This window comes from Periplaneta americana, chromosome 10 (assembly GCF_040183065.1).
Source record: "Periplaneta americana isolate PAMFEO1 chromosome 10, P.americana_PAMFEO1_priV1, whole genome shotgun sequence".
Taxonomy (NCBI): Eukaryota; Metazoa; Arthropoda; class Insecta; order Blattodea; family Blattidae; genus Periplaneta; species Periplaneta americana.
In genome coordinates, this window is record NC_091126.1 from 15,650,425 (window position 1) to 15,673,278 (window position 22,854).

Here is a 22,854-nt window from a genome sequence, read left to right on the forward strand (position 1 = left end):
AGAGCAGGGTTGCCATACGTAAGACTATAGTCGTACGCATACGACTATTTTGACTAATTGTACGAGGTACGACCGCACTCTATGTCGTACGCAATTTTGTACGACTATTTCACTAAAGGGAAAAAATAATTGGGAACTTATAATGTTGGTCTATAATTAAAATAAAATTGATTGTTAATTCGTCCCTTTTAGAAAGTTTTCTTCATTTAATATGTTCTTGACTAATATGAAAGTAACATGCTTTTAAGGGGGGGGGGCGGAAATGCTTTGAAAATCGATCTGGTAACTATGCTTGCTATGCAAGTCGTCACCTTGAACTTTAGATTTCACGTAGACGGCGCAGTTATATCAAATAATACGAGTTTAATTTTATTAACTTCCTTGTTTGTTCGATAAAGAAAATCTTTTATCAACCAAGTAGTACAGCAGTAGCATTAAGAAGTCTAAACACGCCGACATTATAGAGGTGTCGGGTTTGATTCGACTGTGAATTAATTTTCAGCCGCCGCATTTATTGATACTAAAATAAGCCTATCTGCCGCCGCGCCCGCCAAAGATCAAATTCTGCTGACTTTAAATATAAGAAAATTGATTCTAACCAAGCGTCATCGTGCACGCTTTACTGCGATGACAGTGTTGATGAAGAAGAAATGGGTGGTGATTTGTTTCAATGCTGAATGTCATTGTGGATGTGAACTATAATTAGTAGTATTTTAATTGCAACTAAAATTTACTGGAAGATATATTTATTTTGTGATTCTTTACCAACTGCCTAATGACATGAAGATGATGTCAGCGAAATGACTGCAGCGCCGAAAGTTAACCAACATTTGCTCTTAATGGGTTGAGGGAAAACCCGGAAACAACGTCAACCAGATAACTAGTCTCATCTGGGACTTGAACGCTGGCCCGCTCGTTTCACAGTCAGACGTGCTAACCATTACTACATAGCGGTGGACATATTAGAAAGTTGAGAAATATACGACAATTTTATGCTGAAGTACGACAATTTTCATAAGTTAGTACGACGGTTTCGATTCCTTTATCTGGCAACCCTGATTAAGAGTGACTTGTGGTCAGACCATCAGCGCGACAGTGAACATAATACAGATTCTGAGGACGATGCTGAAACTGATAGTACTTCTGATGAAGAGAATTAAGATATGATTCATTTGATGGGAAAGGCTGGAATAACTAAATGGATCACAGCAGTGCCACCTAAAAATAGAAGAGTGAGTGCATTTAATATACGAACACATCTTCCATATGCGAGAAAGAGTCGAAGAACTGCAAAAGCCCTATACATTGTTTCCTGCTCTATTTTACTGATGATATGTTACAGATTTTGGTTGAAAACACTAACAAATAGGTCTATAACGATCTGTATCTCAGAACTACAGCGACCATGAGAAATATAAAGTCAAAAGAACAACATTATCAGAAATAAAAGCTTGTATTGGTACAGTATATTATTCATGGCTAGTGTAATGAAATCAAAAAGGCTACTAATCTAGATGATTTATGGGTCTATGACAGAACTGGAATTGAAATATTTAATTGATTAACTAGTAGACTTACTAGTGTTAATTATGTAAGTCTGTGCGGCTTACAGCTGTTTCGGTGCATCATCACACCATCTTCAGAGCCTACTAGATCTTGGCCGAGATTTAGTAGGCTCTGAAGATGGTGTGATGATGCACCGAAACAGCTGTAAGCCGCACAGACTTACATAGTGAACACGAGTAAGTCCACTAGTTAATCAATTACTTAGATATATTCAAGTGTTAAAAGTAGTGTACGCAAGATTCAAAATGAAATATTTAGACCTACAAAGAATTTGCAGCATTTTAGATGCCTGATTCAGTGTCTTCGGTTCGATGACAAGTCAACAAGAGCAGCAAGATCAGAGATAGATAAATTAGCACCAATCAGACAATTCTTCGATCTTTTTGTTACTCAATGTACTCGTAAATCACAATATTCAATGCGAGAAATAATGTATGTTTCATAATATTATCAGTATAATTTTTATTTTTGTCATGGTAAAAATTAATAATTTCTGTAAAGTTGTATTAAGCAGTAGTGTTCTCTTGTTCTGTTTTACTCCTCCAACATTCTCCATCTTCACCTCATTTCATCTATCATATCCAAAAATTGAAAATAGGCTTGGTTGAAGTCTCGGGAATAGAACAGAACTCCGATGATGATGATGATGATGATGATGATGATTTAAGGGTTTAGGATCCATGCGCTGAGGCAAATGGTTTTTGGAACTATGTTCATTAGGATTTTGCCTTGTTTCATTGTCCTCTATTCACCTCTGAAATTTGTACCTATAATTGTGAAACACCCGGTACGAAGCTAGCACATAGCTCTTTCTGTTGTTTCAAGTGTCTTGACACGTGTAGGCTTACAATTGTTGCATAAAACGTGTTTCACAATCGAGTGGAAAAACAGGAAACAGCTACTGTACGTTTGTAGCGAAATAGCTGCAGTGCCGTTACGGAACTGATGCGAAAGCCACTTGTGAGCACACAAGGTGCGTAATACCTTTACGAAATCAACATTGGTTGGATGCGAACTGATCCGTTCCATTTGTCAGGTTATTCTGTGTAATAGTCAAAGTCATGATGAAAAAGTTTACATTTATTTTAGAATAAGTATCATTATGTTATCTTGGATTCAAATAAAGAACTACAGACCGTTCGAAGTTTACTACGACCAAAATGCTGATAATGAGAATATGAAGCAAGTAAAATGTTATAAAACATACAACATGGACTACAAAAAAAACATAAATAAAACACGAAACGTGTATATAAAAGTAGCAGAGACTATAACCCAGGCCTGCACAAACAGCGCTCAACGAGCGCGCGCGCTCCTTCGGAGCGGGAGAGCGGTGTTTACCGCTCGCCGAAACGTAGAGGAAGATACATCAGAATGACATAGACTTGATATAGGTAGAGGAGAGGGAAACGACCACTCAGTTATCTAGTGGAGTGCAGTGTGTAGGCCTATTCTCAGTAACTGTTTCACGTTGCTTATCTACTGCTACAGTACAGTATGGAGGAATCTAAAAGACGGGACATAACATTTAACATTTAACGATTTACAGCTCGAAATTATTGATCTTCAATGTGACCTAAGGGCTAAAGATCGTTTGAATAATACTACTAGCCTGGCTGAGTTTTACAAGACTAAACATTAGCAATAATATCCACGACTACACAGGCTGGCTGTGAAAACGATTGCTATGTTTGGCTCAACATTTATATTTGCGAGCAACTGTTTTCTATAATCAACTTTCATAAAGGCAGACATTACGATCAGTAGGCTACAGTTCCTTTCAGCTGACAACAGCATAAAACCTCATTTTCATGTACTGATAAATAAAAATATAGCAAAATGATATTGTACATTTAAGTAGCTATAGAATTTCTATTATTTCTGTAAAATAAATATTTCTTTATTAATTAATAATAGTGCAAGATAGTTTTGTAAACACTGAACGGGAATTCATTTCATGAACACCTTGTGAACATTTTGTACGAGATCACCCCTTCTTCCAGTCCACCCTTATACAGAGCGCAGCTAATACCTGCATTCCGCTCATGAGCTGAGCCGGCTCGGAGAGAGCAAACCTTGTGCAGGCCTGTTATAACTGCTGTACAGAAGTGATGCACAAGTCTAAAAAAACTGAAAATTATTTTAATTCATTCTCAAATAATTTATATAACTTTTTAAGTGTTCGCTTTGTACCTTTTTTTTAATGAATTTTGAGGGATACTTTTCTTGTCACGTCTTGCAATACATGGTTTAACCCACAGGTGTTTCCTTTTCTGTTTCTTGTTTAGCAATATGGATATTGTAATATTTTGAAATAACTGTAGACAAACATGCACATTACTGTTCATCATTCATTTTTAAATATCTGTGATTAAAAAAATTATATATTAGTTTATTCATCTGTAATTGGAGACTGGTGACTCTCGTTCCTTAATTTTAGGTTATATTTGACAAAATGTTTTATGTAGTGTAATATACTCAAAATCGTACCTTTGTCAAAGTACTTTGATAGTGTAATATCAGCCTTTGATAGAGAGCTATAAGCAAAATTGTCAGCCAATCCCGTCTACGTTGAATAACGTTGTAAAATTAAGGTTAGGTTCTATTAGAAACAAAAGAGAGATTGTAACACAGCAGAACTCACAAATGGAGCATGTTTATTGCAAAGCACCGGTGCACAAAGCCATAAAGCATGCTCTCTCGGCCCCAAGGCCACGCCTTGATCATATGTCGACAGCAACATCTCAGATAGCCATCGAGGTTCGGAATCCGAGACCAAAGTGTGTTCCGTCCGTCACGACTCGGGACTCGGGACTCGAACCGTGACTTATAGTTCTTTCCACCAATGTCAAGGCACCTTCAATCACAAGAAATACACGCTTGAAGTGATCGTTTGAATTTGGACGCATTTAAAGCTATTAAATGCAGTGGCGGCTCCTGCGTATTTCTTAAGAGGAAGAAAGAAGGTAACAGGACGAAATGACACCTTCTTGAATGAAACGTGCTACAAATTAGCCAACATGCATACATGTAAGACCAGGTAGTGTTGGGGTTGGTCTTCCCTTCTGTATAGCAATAATCTGTTCTTGTAAGCTGAGTTTCCTAAATTTTCCAAAATATATCATGTTTTCACTTCCATTCATTGTTAAATAATTGCACAAATTAACAATTACAAGGAAATTCACCTCGCAGCATTTCTCGAGCACACTACAGCATCACACGTGATGGAAGAGACTATAGCTACTAACACGTAATCGGAACCGCGGAAATGGGAATGGAAAATAATCTGAGGAAAGCGAGAACACTGCACCCACCCACCCAATATTTTAACAATTATGCTCTATTGTACTTTTGGGAGATTAAGAATATTTTCATTTTATTTATTTTTTGAAGGTAGTCTTATTCCAACCCTTCTTTTTTTATTTTAGGTTGAGGGTGGTCTGTGTTGCCACATGTACATTTTAAAAGTTTAGTATCATATGCTTTTGAAGACTATCAGTTCTTGTAAAGTCATACTACCATTATTGTTCAAAGTTGCTGGTGGCCAATACATTTTTTTATGTTAAAAAATAATTTGTAGTTTGGAGTACTACTTTCAATTTCAGTTTTTTAAAAATATACAAAACTGACAACTTGGCTGTTGCCCTGTCTAGTACACAATGAATGGAAGTGAATTTCAGGGGCCAAAAAGATCTGCGATACTAACGTAGAACTACTTCCTCTTTGTTTTATATAAACCCGACTTTAACTTTCAAATATCCTTGAAAGTTTCAAACCATGAATAGTAGCTTATATAAAGTGCAATGAATAATATTTTTGATTTATAATTTTAAAAAAAGTTTATATGGTGTCTTTCATACTGTTGCGTTAAAACTGTTTTTATTGTGCCTCCTCCAAGATGTGTTAAGTCTAGTTGAATGCAAGATCGTTAGATGGCAGCGGTAGCGAGTTTGCTGGACGACCAGTCGGTTTCTATTTCCCGCCTATGCGCTGATTCAGAGGAGGATCTCCTCCCTCTCTGTTCATTTACTCGCTTTAAAACTCTGCTTCTTTCTCTGGCCGCTAGTGCGCAGTTGTCTATGTGTGCTTACTGCAGTAAAGGAGGAATGGATTGACTTTCCTCCACACAAACAATCTCGCATCTTTCTCACAGTTTTCTAGCAGCACATGAGCGCGCATCGTTTAAAACTCGACCAACCGAGGTTTTCTTATAGCTGTGAACTTAAAAATTATCGAATCTTCCTTGAATATCAAGGCACATATTTTATTTGGTATTTACTTTCAAAAGAAGAAAAATGTGAGGAGGACGTTCCTCCCTTCCCTCCCCCGAGGAACCGCCACTGATTAAATGGAGAGAGCACTGGGTGGTTCAAGGCAGGCAAAATATGAAATATCGTTCCCTAAACCATGCCTGTTTTGGTATCACTTTCATCTCTTAAAAATCGTCATATATTTCATATTTTGTACGATTTCCCACCACCGTTAATACATATATTTCTATAACTACCACTGAACTGAGCTTCCAGATATTATAGAGAGACATTAGAGATGTCTTTCAGGTAACACTTGAAAAACCCAAGCCATCCATTTTACCTTATCAAGTTAGTAAAGTACTTCAATGTAAGAGGAGCTGTGAAATGCCAACAAATATTAAACTACCAAATGTATTACGACAGATATATCTTCCCTTTACTTCCTGTGATGTGGAGCGATCTTCTTCACCTAAGGAAACAATATTAACTGACAGAAATGTCGCTATATTTACAATGAATTTCAACTCCTTTGAAGTTACATTACGGCACGGACATTAGCTACTTGCATGTATTCTATAGTCGTTCCAACACAACAACCTCATAGTTGGAAAGGCGTCGTTAAATAACGGATTAGTTGATATTTTTCGCCTATCAATATGGATATTGGTGATGGAATTACCGGTACTTTTATCAATCGTGTTAAAAATTCATCGTGTTTTAATCGTGGTGATCTTCAAAGAGTGTAAGCCAAGGCGAGAGCTTAATTGCTGAATGTTTATTCATGAAGAAAAATTCGATTTGGCGCCGGGGATCAAACCCGGACCTCCAGTTCTACGTACTAGGCGCTCTAACCACTGAGCTACGCCAAGGCTCAATCCACAGCACCGGATCGAATCATTCTCCTTTGGTATTTTCCCTTAGTGGCCTAAAGGCCCATTCACAATGAAAATTAAACATAACCGTAACATAAACACAGAAGTTTGCGCCCAGGCTACCAAATGGGATCATTCACAATTATTCATATAAGCATTGACATAAAAATTACCGTAAGACGTAAACATGAAAGTTTGCAAACTCCAAACTTCCATGCTTATGCTTACGTGATTTGCAAACAGAACACAATTGTGGGGCGCTGAAGTATACGACAGAATATGAGGAAATGGCGTCGTTGTTATCTTTCCGTGGTTACCAAGTATGTTTGCTGTTATGTTTATGTTCCCATCGTGAATTTTGGTATGACATCTTGATTTTATCGTAACGTTTATATTCTTAAGTTAACGCTTACGTTATGATAGGTTAAGGGTGTTTGAGAATAAGTTGCTTAGGAAAATATTTGTGGCTAAGAGGGATGAAGTTACAGGAGAATGGAGAAAGTTACACAACACAGAACTGCACGCATTGTATTCTTCACTTGACATAATTAGGAACATTAAATCCAGACGTTTGAGATGAGCAGGGCATGTAGCACGTATGGTCGAATCCAGAAATGCATATAGACTGTTAGTTGGGAGGCCGGAGGGAAAAAGACCTTTAGGGAGGCCGAGACGTAGATGGGAAGATAATATTAAAATGGATTTGAGGGAGGTGGGATATGATGATAGAGAATGCATTAATCTTACTCAGGATAGGGACCAATGGCGGGCTTGTGTCAAGGCGGCAATGAACCTCCGGGTTCCTTAAAAGCCAGTAAGTAAGTACGCTTACGTTATGTTTAATTTTCATTGTGAGTGAGCCTTTACTCGATGTTCGACATATGTATTGACACAAGCTTCAGTAACCAACTACGTAAAGATTTTTTTTCGATCCGGTGCTGTGGATTGAGCCTCGGCGTAACTTAGTGGTTAGAGAGCCCAGTGTGCAGAACTGGGGGTCCCGGATTCGATCTCCGGCACCGGAGCGAATTTTTCTCCATTAATAACCAATGCTAACTGATAACCATAACAAATAATTCTGTAGGACCAAAAAAAATCATCTTTACGTAGTTACTTACTTACTTACTTACTTACTGGCTTTTAAGGAACCCGGAGGTTCATTGCCGCCCTCACATAAGCCCGCCATTGGTCCCTATCCTGAGTAAGATTAATCCAGTCTCTATCATCATATCTCACCTCCCTCAAATCCATTTTAATATTATCTTCCCATCTACGTCTCGGCCTCCCTAAAGGTCTTTTTCCCTCCGGCCTCCCAACTAACACCCTATATGCATTTCTGGATTCGCCCATACGTGCTACATGCCCTGCCCATCTCAAACGTCTGGATTTAATGTTCCTAATTATGTCAGGTGAAGAATACAATGCGTGCAGTTCTGCGTTGTGTAACTTTCTCCATTCTCCTGTAACTTCATCCCTCTTAGCCCCAAATATTTTCCTAAGCACCTTATTCTCAAACACCCTTAACCTATGTTCCTCTCTCAAAGTGAGAGTCCAAGTTTCACAACTATAAAGAACAACCGGTAATATACCCCTCCTGTTCTATATAGACTTGTAACATTCCAAGTACCAAATCTCAAAACCGTATTCCTTTGCTGTGGTCGTGCCAGAGAATCAGTCCCATTCCGAGGCTTATTTGAACGATTCGTAACAAGCTGTTTTTTACGGTGATGGGTTGTTAGCCCTTCGCCCAACCCCCAAGCTGGAGGATCACCCCTCATCGGCTGTCCGCGACTGCTTATTCAATATATTCGCAGCTACCCTCCATATCTGGAGGCCGTCTCCTCGATCCGCAACCTGAGGACGCTTCAATTACAGTGATTCATACAATCTCTAAAACATGAAAATAAGAATACTAATGTAGAAGTGTCGACCTTCGGAAATCGAAGCCATGTCCTTTTCGTAGAAATTTATCAGTCGACAGCTGCGGCTGAAAGTGCTAGAAACGGAAACCAATTGTACATACACACGCACGCACGCATGCATGCATGCATGCATGCAGCCTGCTTGTGGTATGCGAGCTGGAATGAGAACAAAGCACCGGCCTGGCATTTGGTGCAGGTTCCCGAAAAAGGAAACTAGGTCACACGGGATATTCCGCAAGTGTGGAGGAACTCGGTGCACAGGGAGACCCATCAAGTGCGGGAGTTTCTGAAACCCGTCAAAAGCCAGAAAATGCGGTGCGAGCGAGGCACCTGCACTCCGGCTCGCTCTGGACTCTGCCTTTCACCGCCCCGCCTTCGCCCGCAGCGTCAGTAGGTTTAATAAAAATCCTTGAATAAGATGCAATTTTATACGAGTCGCTACAGCTTTCACTTGTCTCGGGCCAGTGCGGTTCAAGTTGTGTGCGGTGTTGGTGTTGCGAGTGAGTGCGTCCCAGATATGAGCCGGACAGCTGCGCTTCACACACAGACTAGCGTAAGTCCTCTTCGATTCTTGGTTAGCCCTTCCGACGCGAAGGTGTTCTGTCAACTAAAGAGGCCGGTGTTCAACTTCTGGATATCTGCCACTTATTCCCTTCTCCTCATTTGGGACGGTACAGACACCCATTATAGTTGCATCTGTCTATCGACTTCAAATCTTGGATTCTTACCGTCATTAATTAAAAAGTCCTGCCGCTGCTCTCTTGACCTATGGCTTCTCAACAAAAATATTGCGATTCAAAACTCAGCAAATTCTACATGATTAATGATTAACTAAATTACTGTTGAGCAGAATATGTCAGAATATTTCAACTTTCTCTCTTACTAACATTACACTGTTACTACATCGCTGTTATGTCACCGCCTCTTTGAGAGAAATTAGTATACAAGTTTTCAATTGGTGATGAAATGTTAGAATATACGACGTTTCAGGTTTCGTACTTAATTTAATATTCAAGTATCCTACTCTTAGAGTTATTAAAACTGCTAAACCCCTCAGACAGCCATACTTCATCGCAAGTGCGTAAAGAACAATCCAAGCTTGTACGGATAAACCACCGTTATATTCTCCACCATTTAAAACGGTCAACTTCTCGGTGTGTGCTCCACTGCATTGGTATTTTTATGCATTATTCAAGTCAGTGGCGTACGCAGAAATTTGTCAAGGGCGTTATCATTAAAATTGTTAACAATTTACATTATCGGTATTTTAAACATTGTGTATTATTATAATTATTATTACTATTATTATTATTATTATTATTATTATTATTATTATTATTACGGTATATTTATTAATATCCTTATAAAATCTTTGAAAAGTATTTTTTTCACATCCATCCACTTTTAACGAACAAGATATATTTCATATTGTGTCGGCTTAATTGTATTACAAGGTCGGTACTAGGCGGTACGTCTCCCTATAATAAAGATAGCATTGATACAATTCGAAATTGCTGCAGCACCAAGCACAGGGATTGTGTCGAAGGAGGGTTAGGGGGACTATGGCTTATGTTGATGTAGATTTTGTTACTCTGACAGTGAAAAATTAGGTATGGGAAAATGATTATGGATAAAAAAATACTAATTTCTAAACATATGTATGTCATTTTCTAAGTTCAAGGAGGAGGGTGGTTCAAACCCGATAGCCCCCGACTTGCGTGCGTCCCTAATTCAAGTGGACTCATACACCTAGCCTGCGTTTTCCTTAATTAACAATATCCATGGAACTCTTTTACATTAATAGAGCGTTCCATGGGGTTTCTTTTTTAATGTAAATTAAACATTCATTGTGAGTAAAAAATTAAATAAATCTGCATATTTGTCTAAGCATTTTCAGAAAACATAATTTCTCAAAAACCATTTGTTCAATTTGTATGAAATTGTTCTCTCTAGTTTGTACAGATTAAACCACAATGATTAGAATATGACAAATAACCGTTATTCTTGAGAAATATCATTTAATAAGAATTTTTATTTTAGTAGGCCTACTAACATTTGAAAAAAAATGCAAATATATTTACTGATTCTGTGAACTTCATAGTGGCACACAATGTGTTATAATGTTATCTCCAAATAAAATTAAAGTTTATAACAATTAGATTTATGGTTTGTGAGAAATAGTATTTTTTTCTAAGATTACGGGATTAAAAAAATGTAAATTTTATTTCCATTTTGTTTAAAACAACCAAGTAATAACAATTTATATACCAAAAGAAATTTCAAGGAATGTTCTATTAATGTGTAACAATTCTTTTGAGTTCTATATAAAAGATTTATAGTTATTATTCGTTAAGAAAAATGCATACTCGCATCTCAGGCTATGTGTACAAGTCCCATTCAAAATGAATACATATGAAGAGTTCACGGGAAAATCAATCAAAGTCACCATTCTCTTAAGGGTGATATCATCATCTAATTCAGTATATTACTGCAAACTTTAGTGTTTTTCTTATCAGAACTGGTGAAGTACAAAATTCCGGCACAATGCAGACGCTGATATAACCTCTGCAGTTGCGAGCGTCGTTAAATAAACTATCATTTTTAAACCAGCTGGTTACCGCATCTTAAATGTTTTGAAGTTCAAGGGTTCTTATAAGGCATAAAAAAGTTTCGTCGATTTGTTCCGATCCGTTTTTTTTTAATGTCTGCATCAATATTCATAATAAACACAAAATTATTACATTTTCTTTAATGATTGTCGGTCATCAACATGCACACACGAGTTTCTGTTACGTTAAAACGTGCCACATACCTCAAGCTAAAACTTGCAATAGAAATTTAATATTTAGCTCTTCACATTCTGGGAACACCCCCCCCCCTCTTTCTTTCACACTGTCTCAACACATGCAAGGTCAGCTGCCTGCAGGTTCAACTTCAAGATAACGTTGTGCTGATATAACGCTGTATATTGTAATTTAGATTATGGTTTATGAAGGTTTAGTATAGTTACAATACTATCTCATCAATAAAATGCACTTTCAGGAGCGTGATCAAATTTAGTTTTATCCCGTTAGATTTGCGTTTCGAGCCACTGTGCACTGATTTGTATTCTGTAAGTCTGTATGAAATTATTGCTTGTGTGATACTTTCCCATCCATTATATCTTTGAAGATATTCGTTTGAAGTGTCATCATTTTAATAGGATTTATATGCAAAATTGAATGATCTTGAAAATTATAATATAATATTATGTCGGTCGACGAATTTACACAAATTTGACAATTCATACAACTGAATGCTTAAACTGAAAATTATATAATAACAATTTGTTCACATAGAAATGCACACATTAAGGGAACGCACAGGTGAAATTACTAAATCTTACAGTTTTCATTTTTTTTTTTCTCAAAGACCAAGGACACTAGAATAAAATTATGTGACACGTTTCCTTATAAAGATGAAATAAATGGCAGGAATTTTTTTCAACGTGATTTTCTTTAATTTTCGACGTGTGGAACCATTTATATATTAATTTAATTAATTTATATATAAATAGTTCCACACGTCGAAAATTAAAGAAAATCACGTTGAAAAAAATTCCTGCCCTTTATTGCATCTTAATAAGGAAACGTGTCACATAATTTTATTCTGGTGTCCTTGGTTTTTGAGAAAAAAAATGAAAACTGTAAGATTTAGTAATTTCACCTGTGCGTTCCCTTAAAATACAGTGGATCCCGAAAAAACATTGCTAGTGCTCTGGAGTCCGTTCTATAGATGCAAACATTTACGAAAGCAAAAACATAAATAAATATTTGTCTTGAAGATAAAGTTGTAAAGACAAAATGTAGAACCATTTGATTAATTATTAATTATAATTACTTAGTAAAGGATAAAATAATGAACAAAATGCAGTAAAATGCAGTAGAACAATTTAGTAATTATTAGTTATAATTTGTAATTTTGATTGGTTTAATTTACGATGCTTTTTCGAGTGCAATGTTTATCTAGCGTATGGGTGAGATGAAGGTGATAATGCCAGAGAAATGAATCGAGGGTCCAGCGCCGAAAATTATCCAGCATTTGCTCTTTATGGGCTAAGGGAAAAACTCGGAGAAAACCTCAACAAGGTAACATGTCCCAACCAGGATTTGAACTCAGGCCCGCACGTATCATATTTAGACATGCTAACCGTTACTCCAAAGCGGTGGACTTTATAATTAGTAAAGAATAACAATAAAAATAAATTAGTCAAATCTTCTATAAAATATATTGCTTCTTTCTTAAACCTAAGCACTCGTAGGCCTATATTCAGTTCACAAGTGGCAGGGAATATTTTAAATAAAATATGGTACAGGCTTCAACCATAACAAAAACTGATTGCAACCAGACGTTGTGTAACACTTTGTTTCTTGTAAAGGGGAGTAGCTTATAAGGGTAAGGACGAGCCACATAAATAAATTGATGTTTGTGAAAGAAAATAGCTAATAAATTCATTTATATAATTCCACAAGTTCTAATACATTAATAGTACATTATGCAACGAGCCTAATGGTAGTAATTAAGACGCGAGTATGTTTGTTTATGAAAAGAGCGCAAGCGAGTTTCATAATTTTCATGCGAGCGTCTTAATTACCATTATAGGCATGTATCATACGACTTTTTATGCTCGACCATATTTCTAACTTGAAATTATTCATAAGTATTCATGTTATGGTTATGTAAGTGAGGAGCGGAACTGACCTGAATTGTGAGATGTGCGCAGACGCGAAAGTATTGATTTTTTCCGATGAACAAATGCCATTGACCTTGATATAATCTAGAGAGTAAAATAAACATTAATAGTCTATTGATATAACCTTGAAATTGATTTAGACATTGAAAAACGAGATGACAAATTGAATTTATTTCAATATTATTTACAATTAACGCTAATTATTATAGTAACAGAACATAACCTTCTGCGACAGTATTGGATTTCCAGCCTCCGTGACTTTTCGCTAATTGTCTTTCGATTGCATATCCGAGAATAATCGATACTTGCGGTTTTATAATGGTACAATGATGATTTCTCATTGGCTGAACAACTGAATTATAATGAATAGGTGTACTTTAATGAGGTGCATTAAAGGGCTACTACCAGGTGTATAATTATTACATTTCGGCATGGTCGAGCATAAAATAAAAAAAAATGTTTAGTTGGAGAATTCATATGTTTATTTAAGCAAATCTTAATAATACATTTTTGAACTAAAACAATGGAATGAAATTAGACTTTGAAATGCCTCCCCAAATAATTATGCCTTACTCAATTACAGATTGTATCAGAGCTAAATAAACAGAATGCAATGCATTTATTGGCAAATAAGAACGAATCGTAATCTATTACACAAATATGTAGTGTGTTTATCCCATTTTAAATGCTAGTAAGTAATTGTTCCTAACTATTTCGCCTCTGTAAAAACATTCAAAGAGGGATATGAACGTTGCTAAATATGTGAACAACCTGGGTTTTGCACTTCAATTGAGTTATTACCTTAAGAATTTAAATTTTGAATACCAGTTATGGTCAATGAAAAATTTATTAGGGATGTTTTAGAGATATTTAAAGACAGTAACTTGGAGTCTAACTATTTCTTTAACAATTTTCATACAATTAACGGCTTTTTCGTACGTGTCATTCCAATTTGAACTACAAAAAGAATCAGAACTGTATCAACAGCATATGAATAAATAGCTCCAGAAGTTGTTTTCTAATTTAAATTTCAATAAGTAATTTATATTAACAGAAAAAAAATATATCCTACATTTGTCCTTTGTGAAACACCAATATGCGTGCATGCTTATTTTATTCTCCTTACAAACAATTACATATTGTTTAACCTCCCTAATTTCAGGTTGATTAAGAAAGTAATATAAGATTTATGACAGTGGCTAGTAGGAAAAAAAATAGTAATAATGTTACAACTTTGGTATTACGTAAATTTAGGAACATACTCTCTTTCACAGACCAAACCTTGAGAATAATTTCTATTACATACGACAACAACAATGAATTGGGCAATTCATCAGCATGGCTGATGCAACGTCACGGGAGTTCGTCGCATGTCTGTCTATCATCAGTCCAACAAAGCAAAATACAATACACAGTGTCATCAAAGGTGACACACACTTCCTTATTATACATTATCTGTCTTTCGAACAATTTAGTTTCTCATGTTAGCAGTTACATTTTTTGCTTGCGTTACACATGATCACAGAGCCACCGGCGTAGCTCAGTCGGCAGAGGCGCTTGCCTCCTGATCCGGAGCTGCGCTTGGGCGCGGGTTCGATTCTCGCTTGGGCTCATTACCTGGTTGGATTTTTCCGAGGTTTTCCCCAACCGTTAGGCGAATGTCAGGTAATGTGTGACGAATCCTCGGGCTCATCTCGCCAAATATCATCTCGCTATCACCAATTCCATGACGCTAAATAACCCAGTAGTTGATACAGCGTCATAAAATAACCAAGTAAAAGAGCACCAAAATTGTAAGAGTCTTTACACTTTGAACATAACAAAATGTGCTAAAAAAAAGTATGAGAAAACAGCTTCTCAGCTTCTAAGTTTGCATGGAATTCAAATTCAAGTATGCAGCCATTTAATTATGACATAGGCCTACTTTATGTGCTTCCAAGCGCCGCAGAGCAGCATGTAAATAAGAGAATGCTGATTCACTTGTCAGGAAATAAAAACGAAAATGCGATTTTGATCAAAAATGAACAAAGTTGCCACCCTCCCCCCTTAATATTAGAAGTTGAATATAACTTCTTAGATACGGAGAACGAAGAGAAGTACAGTATAGATGTCCGTAAAGAGTAATGAAATTATATTACACTAAGAATGGATGAAGACCACTATTAAATGTAAACTAGAGACCACAGAAATACAGCACACCCGGAGCAAAATAGCAAGACGTGTTCACATGTTGATGGCACAGGCCAACAGTCCTATTTCTTGTCGAAAAATAATCTAGGAAAAATGTATTTTATAATTTGCCAACCTATTATTATTATTATTATTATTATTATTATTATTATTATTATTATTAGACTTGCATTTGATACAAGTATAAATATTCTACTCAAGTGCTCAGAAAATCGGTCAATTTTACTCAACATTTATAATTCATTTTTAGAGAATCATTCTTAAAACTAGATTTTTTAACGCTAGACAACCGTGTTAAAACATAACAACTTTAGATTAACGTGCGAAAAGTGTTTTTAGCACTAGTCCGAAAAGAATTTGTAACGCTGACCTTGAAGTGTTTGCGCGGAATGTTAATTGTTTCGATTATCCAACTAAATTAATTTATTCTGAATTTAATGTATTTAATATTGAACAAATTTATAAGTATACGCTGTTAAAATTTTATCATAAAAATCGTAATAAGTTTGTATTACAGACACACAATTATGACACAAGACGAAATATTAATTCAACATTAGTAGAACCTAAATGTCTCACATCTGCTGGTCTAAAGCATAGCATAAATTTTGGCCCTCGGTTGTACAATGCTTTAACTAAATTACACCCAGAACTTCTAACATGTAACCCACTAACATATAACAAGAAAATTAGAAATGTGTTAATATCTTCAATTTGATTAAATAAATGTATAGCCCATGTGTATGAATTAATCAACCTATATTATATTTGTATTCTATAATTTTGAAATATATATTAGTCCTACTTTTCACGTGCGATATTATTCTTCTGTAGTGTTAATATTATATTATATAATTCCATTGCCGCTGTAATTATATTTTAGTTCCTATTTTATTTTACTTATTTATTTATATTATTATTTTTTATTTTAATATTATATCTGAACTGCGACCGAGCACGAGCGCTGCTCATTCGGTCTCAAATTTTGTTAATACTACTGTATCTTCCCATGACAACGATCGCAACCGATCAATAACGCGGCTGAAACAATGTCAGGTCTACTTTTAAAAAATATATTGTTTTTGGTTAAGAAACGTACACAAATTGAATAAATTTCTTAAATAACAGTCATTGGTAAGTATATGAAGCAATTAAGAAATAAATGTAACTATAAAGCATTAAGGCTGGTTCACAATAAACCGGGAACGGAAACGACAACGAGAACGAGAACGGAAAAATTGTTAAAATACATATATTTAAATCTGAACATTCACAATGAACTATTGTGAATGCTCACATTTAAATACATTTATTTTAACATTATTTCCGTTCTCGTTCTCGTTGTAGTTTCCGTTCCTGGTTTATTGTGGACCAGCCTTTAGGATCACTCGGATTTCAATCTGTGCAATCTCTACCACTGACTAATAAAACTGCTTGCGATAATGATTTACTGTTACAATGAGGGCCAATACAGCAGCGGAGGGGTCGGTGATATTGTCCCTATACCACGGCGGACCAACTGCTGTCTAAAAAACAGTGTACAATACACATGTTATAAATGGTTTTATTTTTCTCACAGGATTGCTACACCCGGCCCACGACCTCGTTCCTTTACTCACAAAATAAGATGTAACTTTTAATAGGCCTACTTGCACCGTAAAATAACTATTTTGTAGCGTCAGATGAATTTATGCAAATCGCTTGTATTTTGCAGTATTTAACCGCATAAGAACTTTGAAGTGGTATTTCGCTTTGATGTGGCAGGTTTTTTCTTGTAAGATATATCGGTTTGGATCCAACTCGCACCGACCACAATTCAAGTCGTACTGATAACAGAATAGTAAATAGACCAATTAGCTGATTAGATGTAGGTATTGATTAATAGTGAGAAGACTCCTAGTCAATTTGTTAATTAGGGGAAATGTCGGAGTTTCAGATTATATTCATGCCATAAGCCAAGAACACTTGTGAAATAACAGCTCAATAACAGCAGGAAGCTCAGTTAGTACAGTAGAGCAACTGTCTGCAGCTCTAAGGACTAGAAAACCCTGGATTCATTGCTGTTTTTGGCGGAAATTGCCTTGCCAAATATCAGAAAGGACATCAAGATTTGTTGAATTAAGATTTGGGTTTACTCCGGGGGGGCAAGGGGATGAATTTTGTATAATTTGGCTTTGCTGTATTTTGTTTTACGTCATTAACTTGCATCCCAGCAAGTATCAGCAAAATCGGTGATACCAAAAGCTCGTCGTCTCCTACGCTAAGCAATGCGCTTGTGCTTCTATGTCCAAACAGGTGCGGCGGCGCTTGTAGAATAGAATGGCCACTGCCGATGGCAAGCTCCTCGGTCCCTCAGTCACGTCACTTCTTCGTCGAGTGGCAACTCCGCAACGCATCCCGCCAGGCCCGCTGGAGCCAGGAATCTGCCCCGGTCCTCGCCCCCACACCGTCACAACTCCACTTCGATTCTCTGCACAGCAAGATCCAGCACCTCAAGTCGGAGATCGTAAGTATGTTCATCACAACCGTACGAGAGTAATCAGAAATAAAATCTAGCGGTGAAAATTAGCATAATTCATACCGTAGTTCAGGCTTTTATTCTCCTACTTCGTGTCAAGACAGTCCGTCGTCATTTTACACTTCATTCTCTTGACAATTAAGTTATGGATTCTTGCAGTTTCATGTTAAATAATGTGTTCGAATATTTGCAATCCTTCTTAAACATCTCAACAAACATAGCCGCAAGGACTGTCCACTTTCATTTAGCGCAGTGCAAGGACGACCGCACTGGGTGTTCAGTTCAAAGTGAGTCATGGCTCGCTGTATGCAGTCATGTGGCTAGCCGATGAGCCTAGAGAATTCAATCTTCCTACACTTCCGCAGAGGTGTATAACCTATGAGTCAGAGAAGTTGCCTAGCAAGTACGGCGTTCATTCTGAAAAGTACGTACCGATACGTACTGTAACGCCGGTAGTGGAAGGAATGTGAACTGTTTGGAAATACGTACTGTCGGGATATGGGGAGAGGGTTAAGACGATTACTTACGTATTTGTTGACATTAACTTCGACGGTCAACATGGACACGGAGCATTTGATATGTGTTGTGGAATGTTACCGTACGCAACCGATGATAACAAATACCCTGCGTACGACTTGCCGGCGCAAAACACAGTTCGAAAGAGGTTATGGTAGCACACAGACCGTACAGACCGCCATCTGTTGCTACAACATTCAAGTCCACACCTGTGGAGTAACGGTCAGCGCGTCTGGCTGCGAAACCAGGTGGCCCGGGTTCGAATCCCGGTCGGGGAAAGTTACCTGGTTGAGGTTTTTTCCGGGATTTTCCCTCAACCCAATACGAGCAAATGCTAGATAACTTTCGGTGCTGGACCCCGGACTCATTTCACCGGCATTATCACCTTCATATCATTCAGACGTTAAATAACCTAGATGTTGATACAGCGTCGTAAAATAACCCAATAAAAAAAATAAATACAACATTCAAGTTATACCGTACACGTTCTCAAGTTCAGATTGAAGAACGCCTTAAATAATAGGCAACTTCTCTGACATATAAGCTGAAACTCGCTTCAAATCGGTGACCCAACAACAGTGACGTCATGATACACTTTGAAATGAACACCCAGTATATTAACATATGTCTTAAACCACCTTCTCTATTAAGGTGCGTACATATGTAGCGAACGAACAACGAACGACATAAGCTGACATCAATAGGTGGTGCAGGATCGGTGGAGTAGAGAAAAATTCATGCACGGAAATATCATAATATACTTCGGTACATCGCAGTAATATAAATAGGTGGACAAAATTGCTATGAATATAAAATTAGTGTGGACTAAAATCTCAACTGGACGAAAATTTATAGACTAGTGGACGTAAATATTGTGAACAAAATTTCACTGGATAATCAGTCTGGGAATCTCTGAATGAAAGACCAGCGTCCTAGTCTGAGACAAAGATGCGACTACTTAGTCCATGTGAAGGACATAAAACACCAATTCTCTCTCGCTAACAGAATAAAGATCTTATATCCAGCAACGCCACCACTTGATCCACAGCGACGGAATATACTGTTGAATAAGAAAGTAAAAGTAAACGAGGTCAGTTACCGGAAGTGACACCTTGTTTGTCATATTCACTCCGACAGGAAGTTGAGATTGTAACCCCAATACGTTTGCACTCCTAGGCATCATTCCCTTGTAATCAGCTAACTTCGTGAAGAAACAGACCGCATTTGATCATGTAATTACTCCACTTTTTCTGACGTTCCTTCATCTAAGCGAGGGTTCAGCAATGCATCATTTCCTCCTTTATAACCGGTACGTGGTTATGCAGGACGGAAGCCTGGCGGTAATGGCTTTAAAAAACTTCTATTTCTTCCGTGTACAACTGGTATGTAAAATGGTTACTTCATTTACGTTTGAGGATTCACAATTTGCATCTTGATTCCCTAATATTGAAATTATAATGCAATTAGACATCTACATTCTCTTCTTCTTTTATGCCAGATTCTGTGAGAACTGAGGTGTAATTTTTGTTCTCCTTTTCTTTCTTCTCGCTCTTCGTCTGAATTCCTCTTCTTTCCCGACACGTCCTGTTACAACAGACTTAATCTATCCTATTCTGCCTTCTAATTCCTCTTCCTTTCTCTCCAGCATATCCTTTGGGTCCAGATTTCATTCACCTACACTTCTATACTTTTTTTTTATTTTGTAAATCATCTCGTGACCCCCTCAGATCTTTACACGACCCCACAGAGGGTAGCGACCCCCACTTTGGGAACCACTGCTCTGGAGCATAGTGCTTTGATGAAACGCTTCCACTTTGTACGGTTTCTGGCCAGCCTCTTCACTTCTCTCCAGGACTTTCACAGTGAAAAGAGACATTAAATATATAATTAATTTAAACTACACGGTACCTAAGTTTCTCGTTACTTTCCTTTATGAACATTCTGTGAGGAATAGAACAAGACCGAATCTTTATTTATTTTCTTCCATGTCATCAAGAATGCATACTTTCTGCGTCTTAAATTACATAGACCTATACATATATTACGAAATTCTGTTGCTTCATTTCATTTCCAAACAGTACGATATATGACCATAAAATAACTCGCGACTCTATTGTCTTCTCCCGCACTGTAGCGTCGTGGTCTAATACTTAATCTAAGGCATCATGCCTGAACTCGCGTTACGGAATGCGCGCTGATTCAGGCTCTCACGGGGAAGGAATTTTCTCATGAAATTTCGGCCAGTGTATGGGACCCAGCATTATGATGAATTTGAGCGGCCAAGTCACACTAGCTAGGTAATCCGGTTTCGAAAACCAGTTACAACGGCTGAGGGAAATCATCTTCCTGATTACACTTTATCCGTGCACTGTTTGGATGATCGTTCACCTCTGCTGAAGCATGTGCATGCGAGGTCAGCAGTCGCCTGATCGGATGGTAGTTTTTAATATTCATGGGCTGTTGTACCACAGACTCTCTTGTTTTAAATATATTATTATTAAGGTAATTTCCCCTTTATCATCGCCATCGTTGTCCTCGCCCTCATCCTCATTCCAGTCCTTTTCATCACCACCATCTACATTACTGCCACATTAACATGCCACGAGTAGTAATTTACGTATGTAGTTAAAGCGTTGTTTATATAAACATTTAAATAAATAAATAATGTATGTTTTTCATTTATTTATTTAAATGTTTATATAAACAACGCTTTAACTACATACGTAAATTACTACTGTATGTTTTTCATTACAAAGTATATGATTATGTCTCGTGACGAGAATATTGTACGAAATGGAAATATAAAAATTGGAGATTTATCTTTTGAAGAGGTGGAGAAGTTCAAATATGTGGGAGCAACAGTAACAAATATAAATGATACTCGGGAGGAAATTAAACACAGAATAAATATGGGAAATGCCTGTTATTATTCGGTTGAGAAAATTTTATCATCCAGTCTGCTGTCGAAAAATCTGAAAGTCAGAATTTATAAAACAGTTATATTACCGGTTGTTCTGTATGGTTGTGAAACTTGGACTCTCACTTTGAGAGAGGAACATAGGTTAAGGGTGTTTGAGAATAAGGTGCTTAGGAAAATATCTGGGGCTAAGAGGGATGAAGTTACAGGAGAATGGAGAAAGTTACACAACACAGAACTGCACGCATTGTATTCTTCACCTGACATAATTAAGAACATTAAATCCAGAAGTTTGAGATGGGCAGGGCATGTAGTACGTATGGGCGAATCCAGAAATGCATATAGAGTGTTAGTTGGGAGGCCGGAGGGAAAAAGACCTTTAGGGAGGCCGAGACGTAGATGGGAAGATAATATTAAAATGGATTTAAGGGAGGTGGGATATGATGATAGAGAATGGATGAATTTTGCTCAGGATAGGGACCAATGGCGGGCTTATGTGAGGGCGGCAATGAACCTCCGGGTTCCTTAAAAGCCAGTAAGTAAGTAAGTAAGTATGTTTTTCATTAGACCAAACTATCAAGAGCAAAGTAAAGTAAATCCATGGCGCTACAGCACATGAAGGGCCAAGACCGACCAGTCGGCTGCTGACCTCACGTCCACATGCCGAAACAGAGGTGAACGACCATCCAACTAGAATGGAGGTATCGTGTGGTTAGCACGATAATCCCTCCCAGCAAAAACTCTCAAGACCTGAATTTAATATTAGTAAAAGTAATATTTAGAACTGTATCATAGATCAAATCTAACTGTTTGCGAAATTCAGATCCATCAGGACACGTGATAGTTCTTAAATTCTGTGAAAACTGAACCACAAATAATAGTAATATTCATTTCTTATGGGTTTCTATTTTTATTACATGAAGTTCTACCGAGTAAAAGACGACATTGGAACTTGGTAGCTTCATTTACATCTGGTTATGAATGGGCTTGATATGATTTTCTTTTGTTGGTCCTGCAATAGCCAGAATACTAATTTATATCAATAGTTGCATTCGATGTACTAACAATAGTAATCTTCCATATTCTATAATCATCATTTTTCATTATTTAATTTATTTATTTTTCAAAATTCAAATAACTATAACAAGTGTTGTCCATGTCGAAGAACGACGTTCAATTCCCGGCAAGTCCAATTGCAATTTCTGATGAACAAACACAATGTCGGTATAGATTATTTCCGATTCCTAATTTCCAAAGATTCTTCCCTATTGCCGCATTTACATCACTCCATGAGGTACTCGACCGCCAGTCAGCTCAATAAAATGATCATCCAACATACTGTGATGTGGTCGGGGCAACAATTCAAAA

The 22,854-nt window shown here is 37.1% G+C and overlaps 1 protein-coding gene across 2 annotated transcripts in view; it reads left to right on the forward strand.

The window, feature by feature from the left end:
* The first annotated feature begins 9,005 nt into the window (after positions 1-9,005).
* LOC138707453 (uncharacterized) overlaps positions 9,006-22,854 on the forward strand; it is a 41,515-nt gene continuing 27,666 nt past the window's right edge. The window contains exons 1-2 of one of the 2 annotated variants that reach the window (XM_069836925.1): positions 9,013-9,166; positions 17,831-18,041. In XM_069836925.1, the coding sequence (XP_069693026.1) occupies positions 17,868-18,041 (174 nt within the window). In that variant the 5' untranslated portion in view covers positions 9,013-9,166; positions 17,831-17,867. Of the gene's footprint in view, positions 9,167-17,830; positions 18,042-22,854 lie in introns of both variants that reach the window. The other variant, XM_069836926.1, reaches the window with a different exon arrangement.